The 23,561-nt window shown below is 41.7% G+C and overlaps 1 protein-coding gene across 1 annotated transcript in view; it reads right to left on the bottom strand.

The window, feature by feature from the left end:
• Positions 1-23,561, bottom strand: part of LOC104251539 (unconventional myosin-X) — an 82,007-nt gene that overhangs the window by 2,082 nt on the left and 56,364 nt on the right. Inside the window, exons 24-39 of the mRNA XM_059820325.1 lie at positions 23,423-23,462; positions 21,082-21,873; positions 18,876-18,999; positions 18,187-18,430; positions 17,287-17,382; positions 15,536-15,629; positions 14,843-14,898; positions 13,038-13,180; positions 11,078-11,272; positions 9,703-9,860; positions 8,313-8,436; positions 5,998-6,295; positions 4,537-4,744; positions 3,586-3,722; positions 2,600-2,723; positions 575-1,024 (exon numbers count right to left, since the gene is read on the bottom strand). Of these exons, the coding sequence (XP_059676308.1) occupies positions 575-1,024; positions 2,600-2,723; positions 3,586-3,722; positions 4,537-4,744; positions 5,998-6,295; positions 8,313-8,436; positions 9,703-9,860; positions 11,078-11,272; positions 13,038-13,180; positions 14,843-14,898; positions 15,536-15,629; positions 17,287-17,382; positions 18,187-18,430; positions 18,876-18,999; positions 21,082-21,873; positions 23,423-23,462 (3,283 nt within the window). The remainder of the gene's footprint in view (positions 1-574; positions 1,025-2,599; positions 2,724-3,585; positions 3,723-4,536; positions 4,745-5,997; positions 6,296-8,312; positions 8,437-9,702; positions 9,861-11,077; positions 11,273-13,037; positions 13,181-14,842; positions 14,899-15,535; positions 15,630-17,286; positions 17,383-18,186; positions 18,431-18,875; positions 19,000-21,081; positions 21,874-23,422; positions 23,463-23,561) is intronic.

Here is a 23,561-nt window from a genome sequence, read left to right as displayed (position 1 = left end):
TTTTAAAGTGATTAGGAAGTCAGTATTCCAGTTATTATTTTACAGATAATACAGTGAGCGCAAGCAACTTCCCATGGTAATCACCTAGGCAGCAACAAAACTGATAAAACTGGAATGGTGGATTTCTACTCTAACAGGCTAAGCACAGTGGTCTCAGTGACGCAGTCTCAGCAGGTTCTGTTGTACTGCTGAAGAACAGGATTGTACTTCTTGCCGGTAAGGACAACAGAGCTTCGCTTTACTTTTGCTTTCACTAACCACCACCTTCTTAAGCCCAGAAAAATTTCCAAAATTCTATTGCTCTCCTAATGAAGTGGGAATCCATTGTCTCCCTCCGTTTACCAGGATGCACCAGCTTGCTTCCTCTGTGCTCTCTGCATCACACCTCTCTGGGTATGCGGTACTGCAGGCTTACCCTAAGCTTACTAAGGCAAAATGCAGCCAGTTCCTGAAATTCCCTTCTGCTGCTGAGCAGTGTAATACACACAGCTGTTCTGTGTCTGCAGACAGCAGTCTGTTCTCCAGACTGATGCCTCCCTTTGGCAGTAGTTACATGAGTTTATACATCGCTCACCTCAACATCAAAGAGGGTTGACCCATAACCTGGCCACTCCTTGACAATGGACATGTATTTCACCATGGCCTGATGCTGAGAGAGTCCCTGCAGCTTGGTCCATTTCTGTGCTATGCTTGCCCGAGCAGCTGAAAGCTCTTCCTTTACCCACATCTCCATCATCTGCTCCTCTTCTACCTTCTGTTTCTTTACAGACCCTGTCTTGAAGCCACGTTTCAACGTCCCTTCAAGGAAGCTGGTCCGTCTCCTCTCCAGAGTGTGACTGGTACTGCCGCTGCTCTTTGTGGAGTGCAGTATTTTGGATTTTAGCCTGTTAACTGGGTAGATTCCATCCAGGGTCCAACTTATTTTAGAATAATCTCCATGAAGGTACTGCAGCCGCAGAGCTGCCAGGCGCTGCAGAGCGTCCTCTGGTGCAGGAAAATGGCCATCTATGAGGCTTTCATGAGCCTACAAACAAACAAACAGTCCCCCAAACTCATTAGAAAGCAGAAGCACACTTTATTCACAGCTGGGTCCATGTACAGATTCCTATGGCATCTACCCATCCCAGCAGGAAAGATAATCCCAGCAGGAAAGACATAATTCAGGAGGTCAGAACAGACATTGTAATAAAGAAGTCAAAGTCTGCAACTGGTCGATGTGGGGGGAACACTGTTTCTGCAAGCCTGGACAGGACAGAGATCTCTGAAGGGCCCCTATCCTGTACGGAAAGTCTTACAATGAGGACTTTTTAGGTCTGGAATAGATGGGAGAGACCGGAATTGAGGCAATTTGTTTTGTGCTGTACCAGCTACAGCTCCTGTATGGAGATTATATTCAACACCAGAGAGTTAGACGTAATAAACTCAAGACTCTTAACCACAGTCTCATTACACACTAGCACCTCCCACCTCCTCCTCTTTCACCTGATCTCCTCTTTCACCTGATGTCTCCCCCAATCTTCTTGCTTTCCTCTGCCTGTTTTTCTGTGAAATATATTTATGGGATTTTTTGCTACATCCATCTAACGTCTGGATAACATCTACTCTCCTACTGTTACCTCCACCACTCTCTGCTAGAGAAAGCTGTGTAGACTGAAAGCCTTGTCAACAGGGAGTTTGATACAACTGAGTTTCCACAGAGTACCGTGATGTCTTGTTCCTGACAGTTTCCTAGACATTCTGTAGTTAACAATACTTTATCTTCATTTCAAGAAAGCCCTCTTAGGGTACCATCATCTGTGTGATGTACATGCCATCCATTTGACTTCAGTGAGTTTCAGTCTTCATGACACTGACCCCCTTTAACACATATTAATTAATTTTCAACAGCTGTAATTTTCTGAGGCAAGATCAAAGTGTTCATTAGAAGTGAGAAAGATGGGATGAATTACACAGCTGGGTACTCCAGTCAGTTTAGTTTTGCATCCCTAATTGCAAGGTTACTTCATAGCGATGTGATCTCCGGCCTAACTAGCATCATTGTGCTATGGAGTATAGTGATTTAAAAAAAGATTACTCAGCAGATAAATATTGCCAACTACATTCTCTTTTGCTTTTTCTGTAGTACGCCTCTCTGTTTGTCAAAAGAAATCGCTCAAAAGATAGGTTTTTTTAGTCAATTCCTGTAACACCCCAAGGATGTGCTGTTTTTGTAAGCTGATATGCAGCTAGCTAGATTTTCCAGTTTTCTTTACACCTATGTTCTGCAAGCAGCTACTTTTAATGATTCTTCTTGAATCATTATCCAAATTTCTGTATCTTTTACGTTTAAAGATGAATTTTAAAAGCATTTTATTATCATTGGTCTTCCAGTTTTTTTAAGGCCTTGTTCATTTTTCTTGCTTTTGTTCTAGTACTCCTATTCCCTAGAGAACTTCGCAGTGTATCAGCTTGGTAGATTCCATGCAAAAATCCAACACACTAAGTTCTTCTCTTCAAACCAGCATTCTCACTTCTAATGCAAAGGTAAGCCAGTTTTCTGTATACTCTTGTGTGCTTCTGCCACCCTGGAAACCAAATCATTCTCCCAGAGTGAGCTTACCTGCTCAAACATGAAGGCAAACTCCACCCCATCTTTGGGAACATTCTCAATATCCAAGAAGCAATAAAGCTTAAAATACAGCTGCCACTGTCCTTCCTCCTCCTCTTCTTCAGAGCCAGCAAGTCTGTAAGATAGGAAAGAGAATGAGAGGGTAAAAAACCAGTAACCAAAAGCACCACAGTACTGGGATGTCCACAGTGCAACTCAAAATATGAAGGTACCCTGGATTTCTAAAACAGAGAGCATACAGAACTACCTCATTTACCAGGACAATCTCAGTGCAGCAGACTTTTCTGGTAACTTCCATTTTTCCCTCTGAGTCACAGGAAATTTTGATTCAGAAGGACTCAAAGTTCTTATATATATACTTGATCAAAACATTCTATCAACAGTTCTGGATAAATGCAAGAGTTGGGAGCAGGACACAAAGTATTCCCTATCCTCAAGATCCTGTTTCCACATGATCTTGTGACTCTGAAAAGCATCAGCCTTGCCACCACTTGGAACAATTTTATTTTTGTCTTTAGAACAGATATAAAATAGACAATGGCATTGCCAGCTTCTTTCACAATTTATTGCTTTCTTTGTATCTCTGGCCACAAAGTCACAGTTCACAGTAAGAAATCAGAGCTGCATTTCTATGCCCAAATCTTTGCTCTCTCCTCTGCTATAGCTGTTATGAGGTAAATTGACAAGATCATTATTACTTAAGCAAACCTTCCCTGAGCTCTGCTAGTAAACCATTACTCTTTGATAAAGGCTAATTTTGTCCTGATAAAGAATGCTTCTTTGTCACCAAAATAGACGTGTACATGGTTTTCCACACAGTGAGAAAGAGCACTTGAACCTTACCAAAGGGAAGTTTAAACCAGAGTGAATGGCTGAATCACTGTGGCTGCTTTGGATAAAACTACATGACTGTACTATCACTTAAACCAGTGTTATATCCAACTAGGAGTTAAAGATTTTATGAAACATTCTTTTACCTCTCAAACTTGGCCAAGATATCAGCCACAATCACCCGACTCTCAACAGCACGGTCCACCTGCTGATTATGTTCAAAGAGCGCAAACATATTACGGCTGTCCTCCATTGCTAAACCTCGGATCAGCTTTTCAACCACCTGCAAAATCAGGGGGAGACGGATTACAGAGAAGGTATTACACACACTTTCACAACGAAGAATCAGTACCTCTTCAGGACACTCATCATTTCATAGACCTCCATCACATTTCTCCCTTGGTTATCTCATTTTCAGATTAAAGAATTCTAACCCTAAAAGATCATTCCCTGCAAGGAAGCCATTACTTGTATTTGAACTTCCTTGCTGTTCTTCTCTGAACCTTTTCAATCTCCACTACCCTTTTGGAGATGGGGGAATTAGAACTCTGCACAAGATGCAGGCACATAATGGATTTAGATATCGTGATGATATTCTCGGTTCCTCTAGTAACAATTCCACTCTTTACTGCTATTTTTACCTCTGTTTAGCACTAATGTTTTCACAGACATGCCTACTATAACCTGGAATCTTGCTTCTGACCTGCTAACAATTAAGTTACTGGTGTAACATCCCTTCCAGAAGTATAACAGTATGAACCGGAATTTCAGCTTGCCCAGAAAACTCTGTTTAGCAAGTCTTCAGAGTTATTACCTTTCCAATGGGCAGAACACCAAAAATGTTTAGATTTTGCAACACAATTGTTAAGTGATATTCTACAACTCTACATTTATACAATTCTACAACAATTGTATAATTCTGAACCTGCAGAATAAGTTGAGCTTTTCCTACAGACTTTGTGGATACAGCAAAAAAATTGTAATTAAAAAAAATAATGAGAAATTGGAGATGAATGGGAAACAGGAGTCCCTTGAACAGACCCAGTAGCCAGACACAGAGGTGTGCTTACATCTGCTTAATGCTACTAATGCATTACCTCCCCAGCGCTTGTGTGGGAATTGATGGTTATTTTACAGGAGCCACCGCCATGGCAGTAGACTGTTGTGGTCATTTCTTCACGGGTGAGAAGAGCCTGTATTTCCTCCTGGGAGGGCACAAACTCCCTTGTCTTTGTTCTCTTCAGGGAATCACTTATGAATTGTGCATACCTGTCTATTTCTGAGCCTGGAAAGAGGTCTTTTACCCTAATTGTAAAGAGAAGCAAAAAAACCCATTACACAATGAACCAGAAAGCACATGCATTACCATATAACTTGGACTACTGTAGGTAAAGAGTTCAGCAGAGATAGTGATGTCAAGTGCAACCACAGGAAGAATGAGCCTGCTTATTTCCCCATACAACCTTGCTTTTACCATTCATTCCAAAGTTACTTCAGTGGCATTTCTCAGCAACGTACGAAATAAGCAGTTCAAACTTTCAGGAGTTTAGTACCAGCTGAAGACAGCAGGATTGACTATCTCAATTTAAGAAATTGAGATTAAAAACTATGAAATCAAATGTAAACTTTTTTTCATTTATTCTCAATTGTTTTTTAATTTGCTGGCTGTTCTTGAGCCACTTTTACAGTATTTTTCAGAATCAAGAAGGTAGAAAGTAGATGCGCGTACACAGTGCTCTTCCCTCCAAGGCCAGCAGTTCTAACTATAAGATGATCTGCAACTCCAGTGATAAAAACATGAAATGGCAATATGGAGTATTCCTCAGCATCTCTTAGAACCAGGCCCTGGATGTAGCTATTTGGTGTATTGGCACAAATTTCACCTCACTCTTTCCTAGCTTGGAAGGAATCAAATAGATTTCATCAATCTTTCTCATCGTTAATGAATAGAGTGAGACTAGATGGCTGCAGCTCAGCCCCAATGCAGACTGCTTGGGAAAGCTGCATTAGATCCTGGACATGAATTGGGAAGAAAGGTAAATGATTTAGTTCATGAAAATTGGAGGTTAAAGCAGATTAGAAATACAAATTGTAAGCATTATGTGCTTAGTTAAGCAAACAAACATTGAAAAATTATAAATTGGATTTACAGTATATCTACTACTCCACAGTACATATTTTGACTGTGGCAGCTGCAAGATAGTACATATTTCAATGAATATGAAAGTACGGTCCTCGCCTTTCCTGCAAGTTGAGAATGTTTATATGGACATTAGTAAGCAGCAGGTGATTGGCTGTAAATCCACTTTCAACAAGTTTCACTGTATTCTGTTTGGGTAGCCTTACTTTCCACATCCCTTTGACACAACAGATGCGTGGCAAGGGGGGATTTTGAATACAACAGAACAACCAGCAGCAAGAATTGTCCGCAAAGGTAGGAGGCTGCGACACCACAGGAAGACGTTTGCACAGGAGGAGGGTGAGACAGGTGACTACAACAGGCAGTGGAAGATAAGCAGAGAGAAGGGGAACAGGCTGCAAATGAAAAGGACGTGTACCTTCTGAGGTGGAACTTGAGGTAGCGCAGGATCCCTCTACTGGGCAGAAACGTGCAGCTCATGCATGACATCAGCTGCCAGTGGTGCAGGTTCCCAGTACTGTTGGGATGTGGCATGTGGTTAGTTTGTTTGATGAGCTGACAGTACACTTCATCACGAAGGGGCTTTAAATCATGGCAGGTCTGCAGAATGCCTTGGATAATGGGTATGGGGTCAGACACTGTCTCGATTTCCTGAAGGGAGTTAAAGATCTTCACTGCTTCATCCTGTAAGCTGCTGTAACCCTTCTCTTGTTGCACTGGGGAACGATCACAAAGGTGACAAGAGGTGAGCATCTCCCTCATTTTCTACTGGCCCAGCAACACTACTAGCAACCGTACTAGTCTGTCACAGAAGAACAGCAACCTGAGCATTAGGTCATCTCCTGAACTTTTATAACTTCTTTTATTTATACTCAAAATTCATTAATGCTTCCCCTTTAAATGTGCAAATGCAGTTTTAATTAGTATTTGCCAACATCTAACTTGTCACCATTGCAAATCCCTTTTTGGATACACTGTGCAGAAAAGCAAAGTAAAGTTTTTAAGGGAAACTAGCACTGAAATCTAGTTCAGGCTTCAGTGTCTGCAGATGAGGTGCCAAGAGAGAGTTTTTGGCATCTCATCTGCAGACACAGGTGAAGGGGTGGCAGAAAGTCATCTCTGTGTAAACTGTCTCCTCACCTGAGAGCAGCTATAAAGCAGTGGGTCACTAATGCAGTTAAGGCTTTAGGTGCCTGAACACAGACACTGAAGCCTGGCTTACGTACTTCCAAAATTCTGTGTTGTGCCTGTATTAGCTTTGACCCCTGAGCCAACACAGAATTTTGGCAAATTGCTGTACCACAGATAGTATCATAGAATGACAGAATCATTTAGGTTGGAAAAGACCTTTAAGATCATCAAGTCCAACCGTTAACCTAACATTGCTAAGTCCACCAAGTCCAAGATGCAGCTTTTACCTATCATTTAGATTTAAAATGCATACACCAACACTGGTTATGTCTTTTAAGCACCTAATTGTCTGCTCTGAATTGCTCAGGAGTATGTGATATTACCATACTGCTGCAGGCTTGCATTATCCTTTACGCATCTCTGCGGCTGTAGGTCCTTCTGAATCTCCTATACAGTCATTGCTTCCCCAGTGGTCATGCATTAATTGTACAATACAAATACACAGCCCTGTAGCAATAAGTTCCACGGTGTAAGTACTTGCTCTGTCATTTTTCTGTGTTACAGAATTTATTTTTTCTGTGCTTTTAATCTGCCACTTAATTTAATCCTTGTATCATGAAAGACAGTGAGCAGTTTCTCCCATTTCAATTTCTCCATGACAGTCCTCTAGCCCTAAAAACTTCTTTTTGAGGCGGAGGAGTCCTGCTCAATTTAGTCTCTCAACTGTAGGCAAGTCTTTCTATGCCTTTGATCATCTTTGGGTAGGTTTTTACTTCTCCTGTATCTTTGTTAAGATGTGGAAGGCCACGCTGCATCCCATATTCAAGATGCAGGTGCACGATACATCAATACAGCTGCACAAAGACTTTCTTTTTCCTTTTCTAAGCTTTCAAAACCTTGCATTAGCTGTTTTGTTCCTGTGCTCAGCACAAGAGTTGACGTTTTCATAAAGCTATGTAAATTTTTGTTCACTTTCCTAAGCAGAACTATATCACTCAGACCCATCACTGCCTATGTGGCAGACTGTTTTTCCCATATACATTGCTTTGCATATCCAGATTGTAATTAATTTCTGAAAAGATTTTGTTGCCCAGTCACTCCACGTTAGAGATTTTTCTATAGGTCTTCAGCAGCAGCTTTCACTTTTCATATGCCACTCTGGAATTATCAGCAAATCACTTTGGTTTTCTGGTGGCCTATCAAACAGTCTAGCTCTTTCATGTTCCTGAAGCATTTAAAGAAAGGATTCATTTAGTCTGGTTTTACAGTAGCTTCTGTATGAATATTATCCCACTGCCAGCTGCATGATGTAATCCTGTTGCAGGATTTCCACTGGAGCCATTTGCAACCCAGCTGCAGCTCAAGGATGACAGGCTGCACATCCCCTGGATGATAAACTATCTGCCCCCATTTACTTTAAGATTAAGGCAGTGGACACAGAATACATTCCAGGTAGAGAAAGCAACTGCTCCCTGTGGGCTACACTGCCCCAGATGGACTTCACCTGCACAGAAAGAGCTTACAGACCACTTTTGTGGTGCTCAGGCTCCACACTGATCCTCCAAATGTGAGCAGATTCTGCCACATGGGTAAAATACTTACAGTTGACACTAACATCTCCATATGGCAGTGGGAGCAAGGGGGAATGCAAAGGGTGCTGGGTATATCGCAAGATTGGGTTCCTTCTGTATGTCTGTTCCACCACTTCAAAGTTCGTGCTGTTTTCCTGCGGAGAGGGAAAAAAAAAAAAAAAAAAAAAAAAAGAATTATCCTCAAATGGGGATAGTCTTTCACAGGATGTCCTTATACATTTAGGTTCAAGCTCAACCACCTTTATCCAAGTGTCTGGAGGTCCATACAGGGACTAGGTGACCAAAGCATAATTCACACATAAAAATTACTCTACATTATTTCTGAAAATTAAACATAAGAATAACCATGCTGGATCATACCAAAGGTCACCAAGCACAGGATCTTGACTTCAAACGTGGCTTGCAGCTGATACCCAATGCAGGCATGTAACAGGCATGTATGGTATGATTCCTCCCTGGTATATCCTTCAAACTTTCAACAGTAAATGGTTAATGGACTTTCCGACCACAGATCCACCATGTTTGGTATGTAATAATGAGCCTGTCGTCCCTGAATTTGTCTGGTTGTATTACATGTGTTTACAGAATGGACAACCAAAATGCACATGGTGTTCAAAATTTGGGCTTGTCACTATGATACATATTGGCATCACATTCTTGCACATTTTGTCCTATATTCCTTCCTTAACAATACTTAACGTTCCATTTGTCCTTGAACCCTGAGCTGAAGTTTTGCAAGATTCTCCACAATCACTCCCAGCTCTTTCTTCCTGAACAGTTACTATCTAATTGCATCTAGTTTAGAGTTCATCACAATGTATGTGTTTACATATATATTCTTTCTGAAATATGCTTTGGTGTGTCTTCTAATATGATTCTACGTTTAATTTGCCACAGTTTCTGGAAAGAAGCCTTTTCAAAAAGTACTCCTGCTACAGTGGCACAATTTCTGCTATTTTGAAGGATGTTTTCTTTCCCCCCTTTACTATTTAACCACACAAGCCTAAGGTACGAAGAGGAAATCAGGGTACAGCAAAGTCACGTGGCTGGCAGGAACAGAAGTTTTTATATTTGTGTCCGGAGGATGCTTAGGAGAGGAAAGGATGAAGCAGGGATTTACAAATGCTTGATGGTGTAATTCTGCATGCATTTGTGATTGCACACAGTTGTAGCCTAGACTTATGCAGATCAGTTAACATGCTAATTCAAAATAAAATTCACGTAAGATTGATTATTTAGTTGCACAATCACTTAGGTTTCTCTTCTCTTTTTTTTTTTTTCCTCCCTCCCCCCCAAGACAGCAACCCCATTTCTTGCCATATTCTCAGCAATGACTGGGTAAGGCCAGTGGTGATCTGGCTGCTCCCAACTGACTTGGGAATTAGCATGATGTCACCTACCCTGATGTCACGAATGAGTTGCTGTGTAGGTGTTTCTATGGGAACTTTGCTGTCAATGACACCTTGAATGGCAGAGGCCCAGCGCATAGCTTCATTCAACAGCTTCGTGTACAGTTTGTAGGAGTGCTTTCGCCCGTGGACAATTAAGTTCCAATAGCCTGTGGAGAAACAAAGAAGCTGGAAAGTGAAAGTTGCTTCCATGTTATCTTTTCTTTTTGTCTGTAGCACGTGGCTGTGGAAAACCCTTGCTGCTTTGATAGCAACATACGGTGTGTCTGGTTAAAATTGACGAGGCAGACATTAATGTCCCCCTTCCCAAATCATGTTTATCAGCAGGAAGGTCCCAATCCAGGTTTTGGTACTAAGACAGCTTTCCAAGATACAAGTATCTTGCAGTGTAACATGAATACTTCCCTGCCAACCAGGCAGCTCACTTTCACAGACAGGGTTTGAGCTACACTGTGCTATTAATCACTCGGAAAACGACCACTCGAAACACAGCACCCAGTCAGATTGCCAAATTAATTCTCATAACTTTTAAAAATAATGTGTTTGACATAAACTGAGAGACCAGGTCAGGGCGATGACAGTTCACTCTGCTAAAGGCAGCCCTAGACATCTGTTGAGATCAAAAACGTAGATGCTTTCCTGTGAGTGAGCACAACACATTTCCTCTCATCATACTTTACTAAATGCTTCCAGCCCTTTTTAAAAATATCCCAAGTAACTCCACTGATCAAACGTCTAGTATTTCAAGTCTTGTTCTTTATCAGAGTGATTCACCCTTCGTCTCATAACCTGAGTTCCCTCCAAAACTCATAAGGCAAGCAATGGAGGATCATGCCAGATCCTGCCTTCCCAGAACTGTGTCATGCTGCACAGAAAGCAAACATAGGCCCTTGTCATCTTTTGTTTCTAACATTTGAGTGATGCTACAAAAAAGACTTACAGTGTATGCCATTGCTGTTATTTAAGAGAATAACATTGATCCCAGAGACAAATGTAGGTCATCCTACAAAGTGGCAGTTATTTATGGAGATATACTGATAATTACAGTGTCAACTATAAGAACTCATACCCCTTTCCCTATTTGGGAAACACTTAGATAAACAGTGACACTACTCAGTGAAAAAACATCAGCACTGTGTATCTCCGTCAAGTGTGAAGGACTTACCATCACTTGCACACTACTCTCTGGGCCTTTGCAAGTCTCTAACAGTTTCTGTGGGGAAAGATGTCTGCAGCCAGACACAGAACCTCAGATAACATCAAGATTACCTTCTCACCATGACACACCATTACATCCTTGCACTGTCCCCTCTTTAGGCGACTCCACACATGGGAAGTCTGCTCATTACCGCTTTCTTCCTCTTACCTGTGTCTTTGAAGACCCTCTCATCAGGCTGCACTACGGAGCAGAGGCTGTTGAGCACAAGCGTGCCAAGCTTGGCAGCTGTGCGCTCAGATGACTTGTAGTAATCGAGGGCAGTGCTTGTCAGAACAAACCAGCGTTTCTTCATCTTTAGAGAGGACATCTTGTTGCTGCTCTGAACCTCTTTGTGAAGCCAGCCTAGCACAGGAACACAAACATGTCAATGGTTGTCTTTCACCACCACAGCAATCCTGTCTCTTGCCTGGTGGCTCTCTGACTCTGGGACCAGAACTCCACCTCTCTGCAAAAGGCTCACGCTGGAACCTACCAGCTCTGCTTTACTAGTTATAGCAGTATCCTGCACAGTCACTGTAAGAAATCGGCCTAAAAATTTCCAGAGCTGTTCCATCCTTCAGCCCTATGTAATTTTTTTACCAATGATCTGTGGTTTAGTTTGCTATGACCATGAGGGCATCCTCTATTCAGGATGCTTCCCTCACAAGTCACAAACACCTAAATAAAAAATTTACAATTCATTCTTCCAAACAGATGCCAAACGCCTATCCAAACCTCGATGGAAGAGGTTTGATGATACATGTCTTCTAGTAGAAAGATCTGTAAACATTACATGCATCTCTTCCTCTCATGGTCAGGAAAAATAATTTCCCTCTCATTTTAGGTTCCTCACAAAAGAAAAAAAAAAAGAAAAAGAAAAGAAAATTCAACACTATAAAAGAAAAAATTACAGTCTGCATTGCTAAAGCTGTCAGAAAGACAATTTTCTATTCAGGGCTTTAAAAAGCAATGTTCACCCACAAGGCAAAAAGTTCAAAGAATGTGGGACTGAGCCCAGGGGTTCCATGTAAAGAAAAGATAAAGAGACAGACCTTCCCGAGTATATGCCTTCGTGGCTACACCACTGTCACACTGATATCTTACTGAGAAGTGCAGAGCATACATTGACTTTGCAAAGGAGCATTCCTTTTTTTAAGTAATGAACAATATGAGATAGAAGGAACTGTTGCCTTGCAATTAAGGTACTCAAACTATTGTCCTGATAATCTGCTTTATATCACTCAATCTCCTTGAAATGTTTAAGACTAGGGTGGAAGACTTATGCCACTATTGGGTGACCCTTTTCTTTCTGTCCTCCTGCCTTGCCATGACCACTCTCAGACCTTTATTCCCTCATAGATACTTTCTGGGAGATGTAAGGCAATTTGCTTATGCAGTTGCTTTCCACAGACTGGATCAGGAGTGTCTTTATACGTTTAAGACCATGTGATGAGCTGAAAGTACTAAAGAAATTTTAAAATATTTGAGACAAATGGGGGAATATTTTGTAATATGTGTGTGATCACTACTCATGCATCAGCTCCTCCCTCTCCAACTAAGCTCTAACTAGAGACATAATTTAAATCTTTTGCTCAGCCTCAGAGAATTACTCTCACCGCACTATGTCTACCAGAATCAGGTTAGTTTGCTTAGCTGAGGACAGCAGCAATCCCACAAAGACCTCTCTCCCTCCCTCCCTCTCTACATGACAGGTGTCAGAAGGAACAGAGCTTTCTGAAAACAAAAGCTGCAGTGTCGTGTTATAGTCAGCCTAAGCCAGCTGCTCCTAAACAGCAGCCATGCTCCCTCCTATTCCCTGACGGCATTTGCTGGACATGTTGAAATAGGCCATGGAACTAATATCAGAAAACTAAACATATAAAGAAGTATTTGGTTTTTTTCCAGCTTTAGCTTTCTGAATCCACCTGACAGGGAATCACATAAGAGCCAGTGCTAACACAACACAGGACGCGGCAAGCAACAGACAGGAAGGTGGAGGGGAGCAGAGAACGATTGGTTTTGGCAAGCAGCTAAACCCTAGATTGGATTAGCTACAATCAAATCTCCCCCTCAGATTATAAATGGAAGATGAGTTTCGCACGTCATAATTGCATGCATTTCCTTTTACCTCTCACAAGGAATTCCTGGCCATCAACCTTAGATTCGCCTTTTGGTTTCTGCAGCAGGGAGATCCAGTGATGCATCTCCTCAGGGGTGTCGCTGTTGCAGTGAATGACTCGATTTGCTGTGATGATCACAAAAGAATTTGGTCTGCCAGAAAATAAAAGCATTAAAATTGGTCATAACCATACAAATATCTCAACTTACAGCACACCCAAAGCCATGTCCTCTACCTTCTCATAAACAATGCAGAAAAGATTCTCTGAATGCAAACTACAGAGAAGTGTAGAAACACTTAAGAGCATCTCCTGTACAGCTAGCCTGCAAACTGATGAATGCAGAGACCAGACAAATGAAATTACACATCTTTCAAAAGCTATTTCCAAAGACTAGAAAACATTAATTAGCTAATGACCAGCTGTAAAATGTCCTGGGTTCATAAGCAAAGGACTTTGTTCTACCTTCTGACTGGACTGAGCTAGTGCTAGTACAGCCATTCTCCTTGTACTTATTAAAACCAGTGATGCAGTAGCAAATGTAAGTCCCAGCAGGGTCAGCTAAAATGGGTTTGAGAGTTGTTTTAAAAAGAATGACCTGATCCTGACAAAACAGAGGAAAAACTGCTATGTTGCTCCTAGATGAATTTGCCCTTCTCTTGCAACAGACAAATGTGTCCTACCAAAAGAATATTCAGAATTCGGCACAGAATTGATGCTTTACAGAAAAATGGAAATATAAAAATATAACCAGTTCCAAGAAGATAGACTCAGAAAGCTTTGAAAGCAAGCACGGATTTCTATGAGAAAACAGAGAAATTGAAAAGTAGAATGCAATTATGAAGCAAAAGGTAAAAGGTGCAAATCAAACCATTGCATAAACCTACGGAATATAAAAATAAGCTGCATAAAAACCTTGGTTGAAAAGTAAGCATTCTCCTCAGAATTTGTTTAACGTTGTTTCAAACATTGGTACTCTAGAAATCTCAGCAGATGCATGAACAAATTTTGACTCTTCAGCTTACTGTTTGTGCCTAGCTTTTTACTGGGACACAGATTAACAACGAGGAGTACAGGCTGAGAACTGGCTAAAATATTTTGATCAACAAAATCTTAGTTCGCTACCGAGATATGCATTTTCTACACTAGTAACCCCAAAGTCCCGGCAACCTGCGTGAGAAAAAAAACAGACCACAGAGGTAAATAACTTAATAGCTAACATTTTACTTCAGCTCTGTAGTGAGAAGCTTTGCCCTGACTGAACCTGTTAACAATGTAGGAAATAATTAAATGTTAACGTAAAGTGATATGAAATGTCCCATAATCTCTTCTCTGAAACCAACCAATCTGTGAACTAAAGGTCTGTGCTTTGTTGAATTGCAAAGATTGCAAGAAGAGTACAGACTTTTAAATTCATCCATTATTCTTCCACAATTTTGGTTTTTTTCTCTAAATTTACAAGATCAACTCAAAATTAGGCTCTTGAAAAACTGGAAGTCCTGCTTTTGCTGGACATTTTTGTTCAGTGTTAATAATAGGTAAGACTATAATTTCTTGACATTGAGATTATACTGCTCCCACTTTTAAGATGGAACGGAGTGTCTGAACTTTCACTCAAAGAAAATACACTTGTGAACTTCATGCCTGTGAAGTGACATAGCTTGAAACAACCTGAAGACTTCAGTTGAGTTTATTTGTTTAGAGACAAATTCTTATGAGTTTAAAAAAATGCAAACCTCAAAGAAAACCTGGACCTACCCACAAAAATATGTCAGAGAGTTTCCAGTCTAAGAGATGGTGAGATTGCTGTACCTACCTATCAGGATTGTCTGAGGCACAGACAGAGTCAATAAGCCCAACATCCAGGGTTCCCTGTACAGTGAGAGACACACAGATAACAGGAATTGCTTGCATCTTAAAATTATAGATATTCTCCTTTGTGAATAGGATTGGAACTGAAAACATTCTTCTGAATTCCAATAGCTTGAGTAGAAATGAACATATGAGAAAGGCATGAGTGAGTCATCTTTGCTTCCTAAACAGCATGAGATGATGTGCAAGGGCTCCACAGGACTGGAGAAAAAAGAGCTACATATTTCCAGAGATCATTATGAAGGTCTAAAATAACCTCTGCCTCCACATCTCAGTACTACCAAAACACATAAATACCTTATTCTTCCCACCTGCGTGTCTTCTGTCTGGAATAACTGTGACCCAGAGTAATCCCATAATCCTATCCAAAGACATTTTTTTCTGCATGAGGCAGCCCCCCTCTCCCCTCCAAACCAAAGAGAGCCACTGGTGATCAAGCTCAGCCACCCGCATAACCACTATGTTCCCCACTGCTTACCCTCTTTTCTACCAGCTTTGCTGTTTCTTTATAATAATCATCCACCTTTCTTATACTGCTCATGAACTACAGCACTGCAAGTGCTGGAAAAACATGCACAAAATAGTTAAACACAGAGGGCTCCAAACATGCCCACAGACTGGTTGCACAGTAACTTACCACAGCATTCTTTGGATTGGCCTGTTCATCTTGCATTTCCCTCAGCTGCTGCACTGTAGCACTGTGTACTCGGCTCAGGACGTTAAACCAACCGCTGGCAATCAAAACAGACTCAAAGTTAAGATTTGGGTAGTGAAGCTAGCTCTAGAATATGATCAAGGAACCTGGAAAGCTGCCTGTGGGAAAACGTCTTCATTCACAATTTCCTGAGGGCTATGCTACAAAATATCTCTTGGGCTGATCATACTAGACTCTAAATTCTTCCTTCCTTCTTACTTATCCATGAAAATCCTGTGCACGTTCTCCAACGCACTGACAGCTGCTCCTGCAAAATCCAGTTTTCTACTTGCTATTCAAGGAACTGTAAGCAGGCAGTGGCCTCACACCAGGGAGCACACGTCAGCAGACTGAGCAGAGCATACAGCAGTAGTAAAGACTGGGTCAGTTGCAAATCTTCCTGGACTAGAGTCCTAGAGACGCCTGGGAGCCTTCTTAACTAGTCTGTCTCTGATCTGCTCATAAACTTGAAAGTCATATGGCTGTCAATTAATCATCTTGGGTTTTTTATAAGTTAATTTGGAATTATTTGTCTGTGAAAGGGCTTCTTGTTACAGACGTATCTGGAGGCTAATCTCTGTTGCAGAACAAGCAGATTCTTATCTGCAGCTTCTGGTGAGCTCAGCAAACATCTAGACTTCATGGAGGATTCTCAAATTGGATACTCTACAATATCTGCTAATCTGCCCTTTGCTAGTGCAAGTGTTGGTGCTTTCTTCTCCCTTAGAACAGAAATTGATATGGCATTGACAGAGGCCACATTTGGTTTACGCTTGCCCTAGCAATTCTGCAATGTTATCTTAGGGCACGCCTATTCCAGTTGGTGGAAGTTCTGGGTTAGGAAGTTACTGTTTCTTCAGCTACTGCCCTTTGAATTTGCCTGTTTCTTGTTCATGTGGCTGTTCTTTAGTGGTGTTAATTTATTTGTGTCCAAACACTTTCCCCCTTCCTCTCCCTACACCCAAATGAAATAACAACAGACTCTATATAATTTTACAGAATCAGATTAAAGTAGATCAGAGAAACAGTTACACTGGCTGGGCTGAGAGAAGAATCCTTGGTAAGAGTGAGAAAAGTGGGAACACATGAGCATCTAGGGACAGTAACCTCCTAACTTGGCTTTGCATAGCCAGAATAAGTTGTCTAACCTTCCCTTAAACGACTGATTCCCACTGCCTGGTCAGGACGCCAAGAAGGAAGGACATGAGTCATTTGTTTGCTTTGCACTGGGAAGATTTTATCAGATGACACTACAGACTCTGATAAGCTGCAGCCTTTTCTCTGTCTCCTGGATAAAACCCAGCTGCTCTCGCAATCATTTACAGACAGCATGAATAGTCTTTTTGTTTGATTCAAGATTCCATTTAATAAATAAATCAGCTATTAGATGTTCCAGTTTATATTAAGGTTTTGTGTGTCTCCTGAAGTAACCCTTGAATTCAGCATGCTCACAGCTATGTAAGAAGATGGCAGTCCTGTGACTGACCAATAGGCTGAGCCACCATCTCAGTAGCTGCAACAGGGAGTCCCCAAAGTAGGTGTGGCACCTCCCAGTAAGCCCAAAATGACACTCTGGAATGAATCCCCTCTTTTCTCCAGCAAAAGGGAAGCGATTATGCTTCCCAGGCTCTCCCATGAGTAGTTGCATCAGACCTGCACTGAATGAACAAACATAACAAAACTCCGTCTTATACCTGGCATCTTCTGGTGACTCTGCGACAATGTGATAAACTCTGTCTTCTGTCACAATGTCCAAGGCATTCTCCTTTTCATGAATGTCCACAATCTCCCTGGAAGACAGCAAATCACAAGTGCCAAAACTGAAAACCTTTCACAAGCGTAAATTCCATCTGGACAATTTTTTTCACATTGTACCATTCACCATACAGAAGGGAAATCACTGGAGATGGCTGGTAACTCCAACAGAAATACAAAATTCCTCTAATACACATTGAGACTTTTAGGGTCCCCTTAAAAAGATTTGTACAGTTAATCTACTACAAAAGCAAAGCTTAAGGTGTTAAATGGATTTTCTTCAAGACACCAGCAGACTAGATGGAAGAAGTAGTAACAGGGAAGTTGATATAGAGGGCTGTTTACAAAGTGGGGTGTGCCACTCTTTTTGGCACTTTACAGGCCCACATGATGTTAATAGGTGACTAGTCTCTCTTTTCTTACTGCAGGAGCTGAGGAATTGGCTATGGCAGCAAAAAGAGCATTCAGGGCTCAGGAGAAGGCATCGTACACGCTGCCAAATTCAGATCCCGCTGTGAGCTTCATAACGCCCAGGAAACAGATGGAGCCAGGGTAGGGGAGAATGCATGGGGTATGTACTTAATTAGCCCCTCCTGGTCTGGCTCCATCCATGGCTTAGAATGAGCTTCTGCTGGATTATGAAATGCAAGACTGGAAAAAGAAATATCAAGTAATTCCAGACTCCCTCCAGAGTAAAACTAGAAGCTCTTACTGTCTTTTCCTTCCCTTACGTTTCTGATTCTCCTAGCCCCATGAGAAATATGTAGGCCAATAAACTGGCATCATTATTGATTTAGAGAGAGAATACTAGGGATCAAAAGGATATATTCTTCACTCACTTTGCCCTTCTGATATCAATTGTCCCCTTCAGCTTTTCCTCGCTATCATTCTCAAAGTACATCAGCTTTGATTCTCGAAGCACAAACCAACGGCGTTTCCAGTTGCGGCGTGAAAGTGTTGACATGCCTCCACCTTTTTTATAGAGCCAGCCTGACTTCAGTGCCTCTTGCTTGGTGCGGAACCACATGAAGGCCTCGTTCTTCAGAACACACCAGCGCCGCCTCCATGGGTTCATGAGACCTCCTGCAAAGCGAGGGAGCAAGATTTCATCAGACATGCAACAAAGGCCATGTTCCTAACATGAAACAAAGGAGCTGAGAGAGAGAAATAAGGTTATGCTTAAGTTTGGACAGAGAAAAACCAGAACAAACTAGTGAAACAAACACAAAATATGCACTACTCAAACAGTTTTGTATTGACTTCAGTTTCGTAGCTCAGAATGAGTCATTTAAGCCCATACCAAGTGGGCACAATTAGGCCTCAGCGGCAAAGACATCCAGTCTAATTCCCTGACATCCGCCTCCTAAATCTTTGTTTTATTTGCTTGTTTTAAATAAAAGAAGAAGGAAAAAAAAAGAGAGTAAACAGAGGACTAAGAGCAGATGAAAATGATGATTCTGGAGAAACAGGAGAGGAAAGCGAGTTTCCTGGATTCCATTCTTCCGTGGTTTTGGCTAAAGCCACTTACCCTTCATGTAGAGATAGCTGTGAAAATAGGGTGGTCCTGAGCCATTGAAGATAGTGACTCGTCCATTACAAAACTCTTCATCTGTATCAATGTAAACATCCACTTCTTCTTCACTGTCCAGAAACTAAAAGGAAAAGAAGAAATCCAGGCCACTTGGGTTCTCCTGGTTGCAGGAGGACTGGAGCAAAGTAACAAGGCTAGAGAAGTCACATGATCAGAAGGTGCAAAACTACACATACTCCCTTTACAAAAAAAGCAATACAGTAAAACCAGAGGCTTGACAGTTTACCCATTAATGCCTAAAGCAAAAGTCTCCAGAGCATGGAATTTTCATACCAGAAAGGAGAGTGACATTCGGCAGTGGACATGGCTAGAAAACTCCAGTTACCTGCAGTACCGGACCCTCCTGTTTCAAGGCAGAGCCCACAGTTCAAAATCTGATTTAATGGGATTAAGAGAGAATTCTTCATTTTGGAGAGTTTTTCTGGTTTTTTTGGCAGACATGCCAAGATGCTGGACAAGATGGAGCACTTATCTAACCCCAGCAAGGAAATGCCTTGCTTTGGGTTGATTAGGAAAAAAAAATACATTCCAGGATAACTGAACCCTAAAACCAAAGATCTAAATTACTGAAATAATCGTACAGCATTTACTCATCACTGTTCTCCAACTAGATAACAGCCCTTAGCCATAAGAAAGTACTTCACACATGAAATCCCAAATTACCCTATCATTTCCTTTACCTTAAATACAACTTCCTTAGCTCGGCTTTACTAATTTAATACTAATGAAGGCAGCTCCTTAGACCTTTTCCTTCCTCAGATGCATGTTGCTGCTTTTCATTTTTTCCTTCTGTCCTTTCTCTGTGACACCTTTGCACACCTCTTTTGTCTCATTCCTGTTCCATTCATTCATTCTCCCTCTCTTGCCATTAAGTTTCAAAAAGCAGGTACTCTTGGATCAGCAGCTACTGATGGGATCTTGACCCAGCTGCAGTTATCTCTTCCTGTGGCTCATACCATGACATAGGATCAGCCGGATTTTTTCATGAGTCTTACTCACTGAGGAGCACAATAAACCCTCCACTTCTATTTACATTTTAAGAAGAATGGTAGAAACTGGCCTAGGCTGTGACAGAATGATTCATGACTTGAAGATTACCTGACAGTGATCTGTGAGTACCTGCCCACAGAGAAGATACCTTTACTCAAGCAGATCACATCATAAAAAATTCTGATGGCTGGCAGCTGACATTAGGGAAATGCAAACAGGAAAAAATCATGCAACTTTTTAAGAAGGGTCATAACCTGCCACTGGAAAAGAACAGCAAAGGAAGTAAGTTGAATTCCTTAAAAAAAAAAAAAAAATCAATCATTTTCTAAAAGATATTTTGTAGTTCAAGTCTCTATTCTCAGGGACATCAGTTATCTGAAGTATTTTTATGGCTGTCATTGGCTTCACACCTGACTCCTCACAATCTTATGTGGGCTTATCTGACATCCTGTTCTGTAAGGGGATTTATCATTGCATTATTAAGCAACTAGCCTGAGGACACTCAGGAAGTCCAGATGCTTCAAGTGCAAGGCTAATAGCCCAGCTTTACTACCCTGTCATTGTCCCTGCAGTAGGAATGAAAAAGTTCAGTGGTCTTGGTTGTGTGCACCTGGACCCAGCCTGGATCAGCACAGTAATTTCTTCTAGCCTTAGAATAGCTTAACTTGTACACAGCAGCTGAAAATAAACCCTTGACTCTGAACAGTAACAGGACTAGAACAAGAGAAGTTTTAGTGATGGAAACAAATCAAACCCCAGCCTTTCCCATTTCCTCTTGTGATTGTCCACTGGAAGCTCAGGCTACTTCCGTGAAATCTCTCTAAGGTAGAACATATACCCACAAGATACTAGTTGCCTGCTTTCAGTGTTCCTAAAGGGTGTTATGTTAATATATGGTGATGGAAACAATCTAAAATAGCCTAGGTACATACATGTGAGCTTGTGAACGAGTAACACTGGACAGTCACAAGCTCTCTGGCCTTCAGCCTAACTATGACTCTTCCCTTTTTTCAAGCTGATTATTGATGTAAGAGAGAGTTATATATTAGTAAGAATACCCAGAGCAAGCAGGCATACAGTAAGAAGGCAAGGATGTTATAAATATCAATGAAGTCACACTAATGTCCAGAAAGGTGAAGGGAGGGATTCTTACCGAGTCCAGGCTGCCACGGTTGGAGTCCAGGCTGGTACCATGGGAGTGTCTCAGACCTTCCTCACCATTCAGAGGCTCAGCTGAGGCGCTACCTGCATCTCCACAGCCATCAAACTCCTCATGGTCGTAGTCAGACTCTACATCTGGTGGGGAAGTATAAATCGGCTCTCCCACCTCTCCGCTGTTACTCCTCTGTGTATCCGAGACAGCACTGTAAATGCTTTCTGCTGGATCAGATAGGGCTCTCTGCTCCTTGGGGCTAGTGGTTCTTTCCACAGGTTGTCCTAGAGCAGGGACAACCTCTCCCACTTCCCTTTGGAGAACTGAAAGGCTTGTGTCCACACCTTCCTCTGAGTAGTTATCACTGTTTCGTGTGCCATGCTGATTCAAGACCACCAAACTGGAAGTTGGCCGTCCTTCATCATCAGCATGAAAACCCTCATCCACTTCTTCTTCAGCCAGTGGTGCCACCAGGCTGCAGTCAATGTTGAGTGTCCCTTCACTAGAAAGCGAGCGCTCTAAGTTCTGCACACTTTCATCCAGATTGCCAAAATCCAGCAGCTCCAAGAACTCCTGGGCAACCCTAGATGCCTCCTTTTCCAGCCTCTGGATCTCTTCTTCTCGCTGTCGATTGATTTCATTCCTGGTGTTTTCACAGATGATAGACATGTGATCGTCTTTCTGTTGCTGCAACTTCTCAATCTCCTTCTCCAGTCTTAAGATCTCCTCCATCTGACGTCTCTCTTCTTCTTGCAGGGGAATATCTACCTCCTCAGTCTTTACTGCTTCCACCTTAAAGAATTTATAACAGTGTTAAAGCAGTTTCTTCAACCTATATGTGTTCCTTGCCTGGATCTTTCATTCTTCCTATCTCTTGTGCTTGCCTTGTACTTCCCATCTGCAAAAAGATGATTCTAAGCATCCTCTCTTTTTCTGATCAGCATCTGCCATCATCCATGGTGTAAAAGCTGAAGGTAGAGCTACTGGATCTTCAGGTACCTCCTTTTTTCCAGCAGCCTACCTCCTTTCTGAATCGTACAAAGTAGCTCACTGGGATTAGTGACTTTTTAGAAGAGCTTCTGTCTGTTCATGTTACAGCCCTTTGTATACTACAATTTGTATAAAAGCATTCTGAAAGTCCATCCTCTCTTTTTGAACTATCTCACACACATACACACATACAAGAGAAAGCAACTATATACAAATACATAAATGCATAGCCTGCTTAAGAGCTGAAGATGTCCCAGAAATTCATTAAAAGATTTGGGGATTTTGTTGCTTCCTGAGTTGGGGGTCTGACCATCAGAATCTAGGTCTGGAAGGGATATTTGCAATGAAACAGGACTGTATCCACTCCAACCCCACCCCACCAAAGTTTCACCCTGAATTTTTTGGCATTCTTTAGCATCACTGGATGGATGATGGCTGGCTGGCTGCTGAAGACTCGGTCTTCCTCTATTCTCCACAACGAAGTAACAGGAAATTTCTAGCAAGTACACAGTAATTAGAAGACGGAAGATACTGGTAACTTTCACTGACATTTAGCTATAAGATAAAGCCACTCTCCCCTCCACGGAGGATGCTGAAAACATACACACACAAGAAAAAGCAAAAATAAATTCCAAAAGGATTTCATGTACTTCCTGATAGGAGTATGACAATGCAGCCAATGAATCAGCCCATTTAAGCTACAATCCTTGTTTTCTTTACAGTTACCCTGTTGCTTGTTCTCTGCTTGGCTCTTAATTGTGGACAAATGCATTTTTGTACTCTGATCTGACATCTCTCCTGAACAGAGCTGGCCTGAAACTGGGGAACAAGTGGTTTGGGAAAAGAAAGAAGAAGATACACAGCTGTTTTCACACACCTCAGGGTAGGTGGTCTGCTCTTTGATATATCAAGTACCAACAAACAATTAGATCAGTTACAACGGGTTTATTTTAGCCATGGTAGCTAAATAGAGTGCAGTCCTCCGCACTCTTATTTTGGCTGTTACAGGCAACAATCCAGCAAAAGAGACTGTGTTACGGTGTAGCACATCACAAGGTCATGTAATCAGCTCAAGCAGTAGAGATAAAAAAGGATGCTGCATGTTCAATACAGAAATTTTCAAATAGGAACCATGCGAGCTGGTACATGAGCCTTGAAAATAACCCACCACCTTGTTAACTCTATGCATCTCTGCCAAAGCCAAACACCTGCAGGTTTTGAGTGAACAAAGCCCATTTTTTAAATAGTGTTGCCACAATAACAATATTAGCTCCAGGCAAAGAGTAGGCAATGAAGGACCCTTCACAGATACTCAGAGAAGACATATGAAAAGAGTAACTGTTGAACTTACCTGAGCCACCTGGAGTAGTGCATTCAGTTGCTCCTTTTCTCTGTTAAAAAACAAGACGTGATAGTCAGAGACAGACCCAGTTCTCCTACACGAGGCTTTTAGAATTACATGGACACATCATCCCTCCATGGATAAGGTT

The sequence above is a fragment of the Gavia stellata genome, chromosome 8 (assembly GCF_030936135.1).
Source record: "Gavia stellata isolate bGavSte3 chromosome 8, bGavSte3.hap2, whole genome shotgun sequence".
Lineage (NCBI taxonomy): Eukaryota > Metazoa > Chordata > Aves > Gaviiformes > Gaviidae > Gavia > Gavia stellata.
The sequence above is the reverse complement of the archived record's forward strand: the minus strand, read 5'-3'. Positions and strand labels throughout refer to the sequence as shown.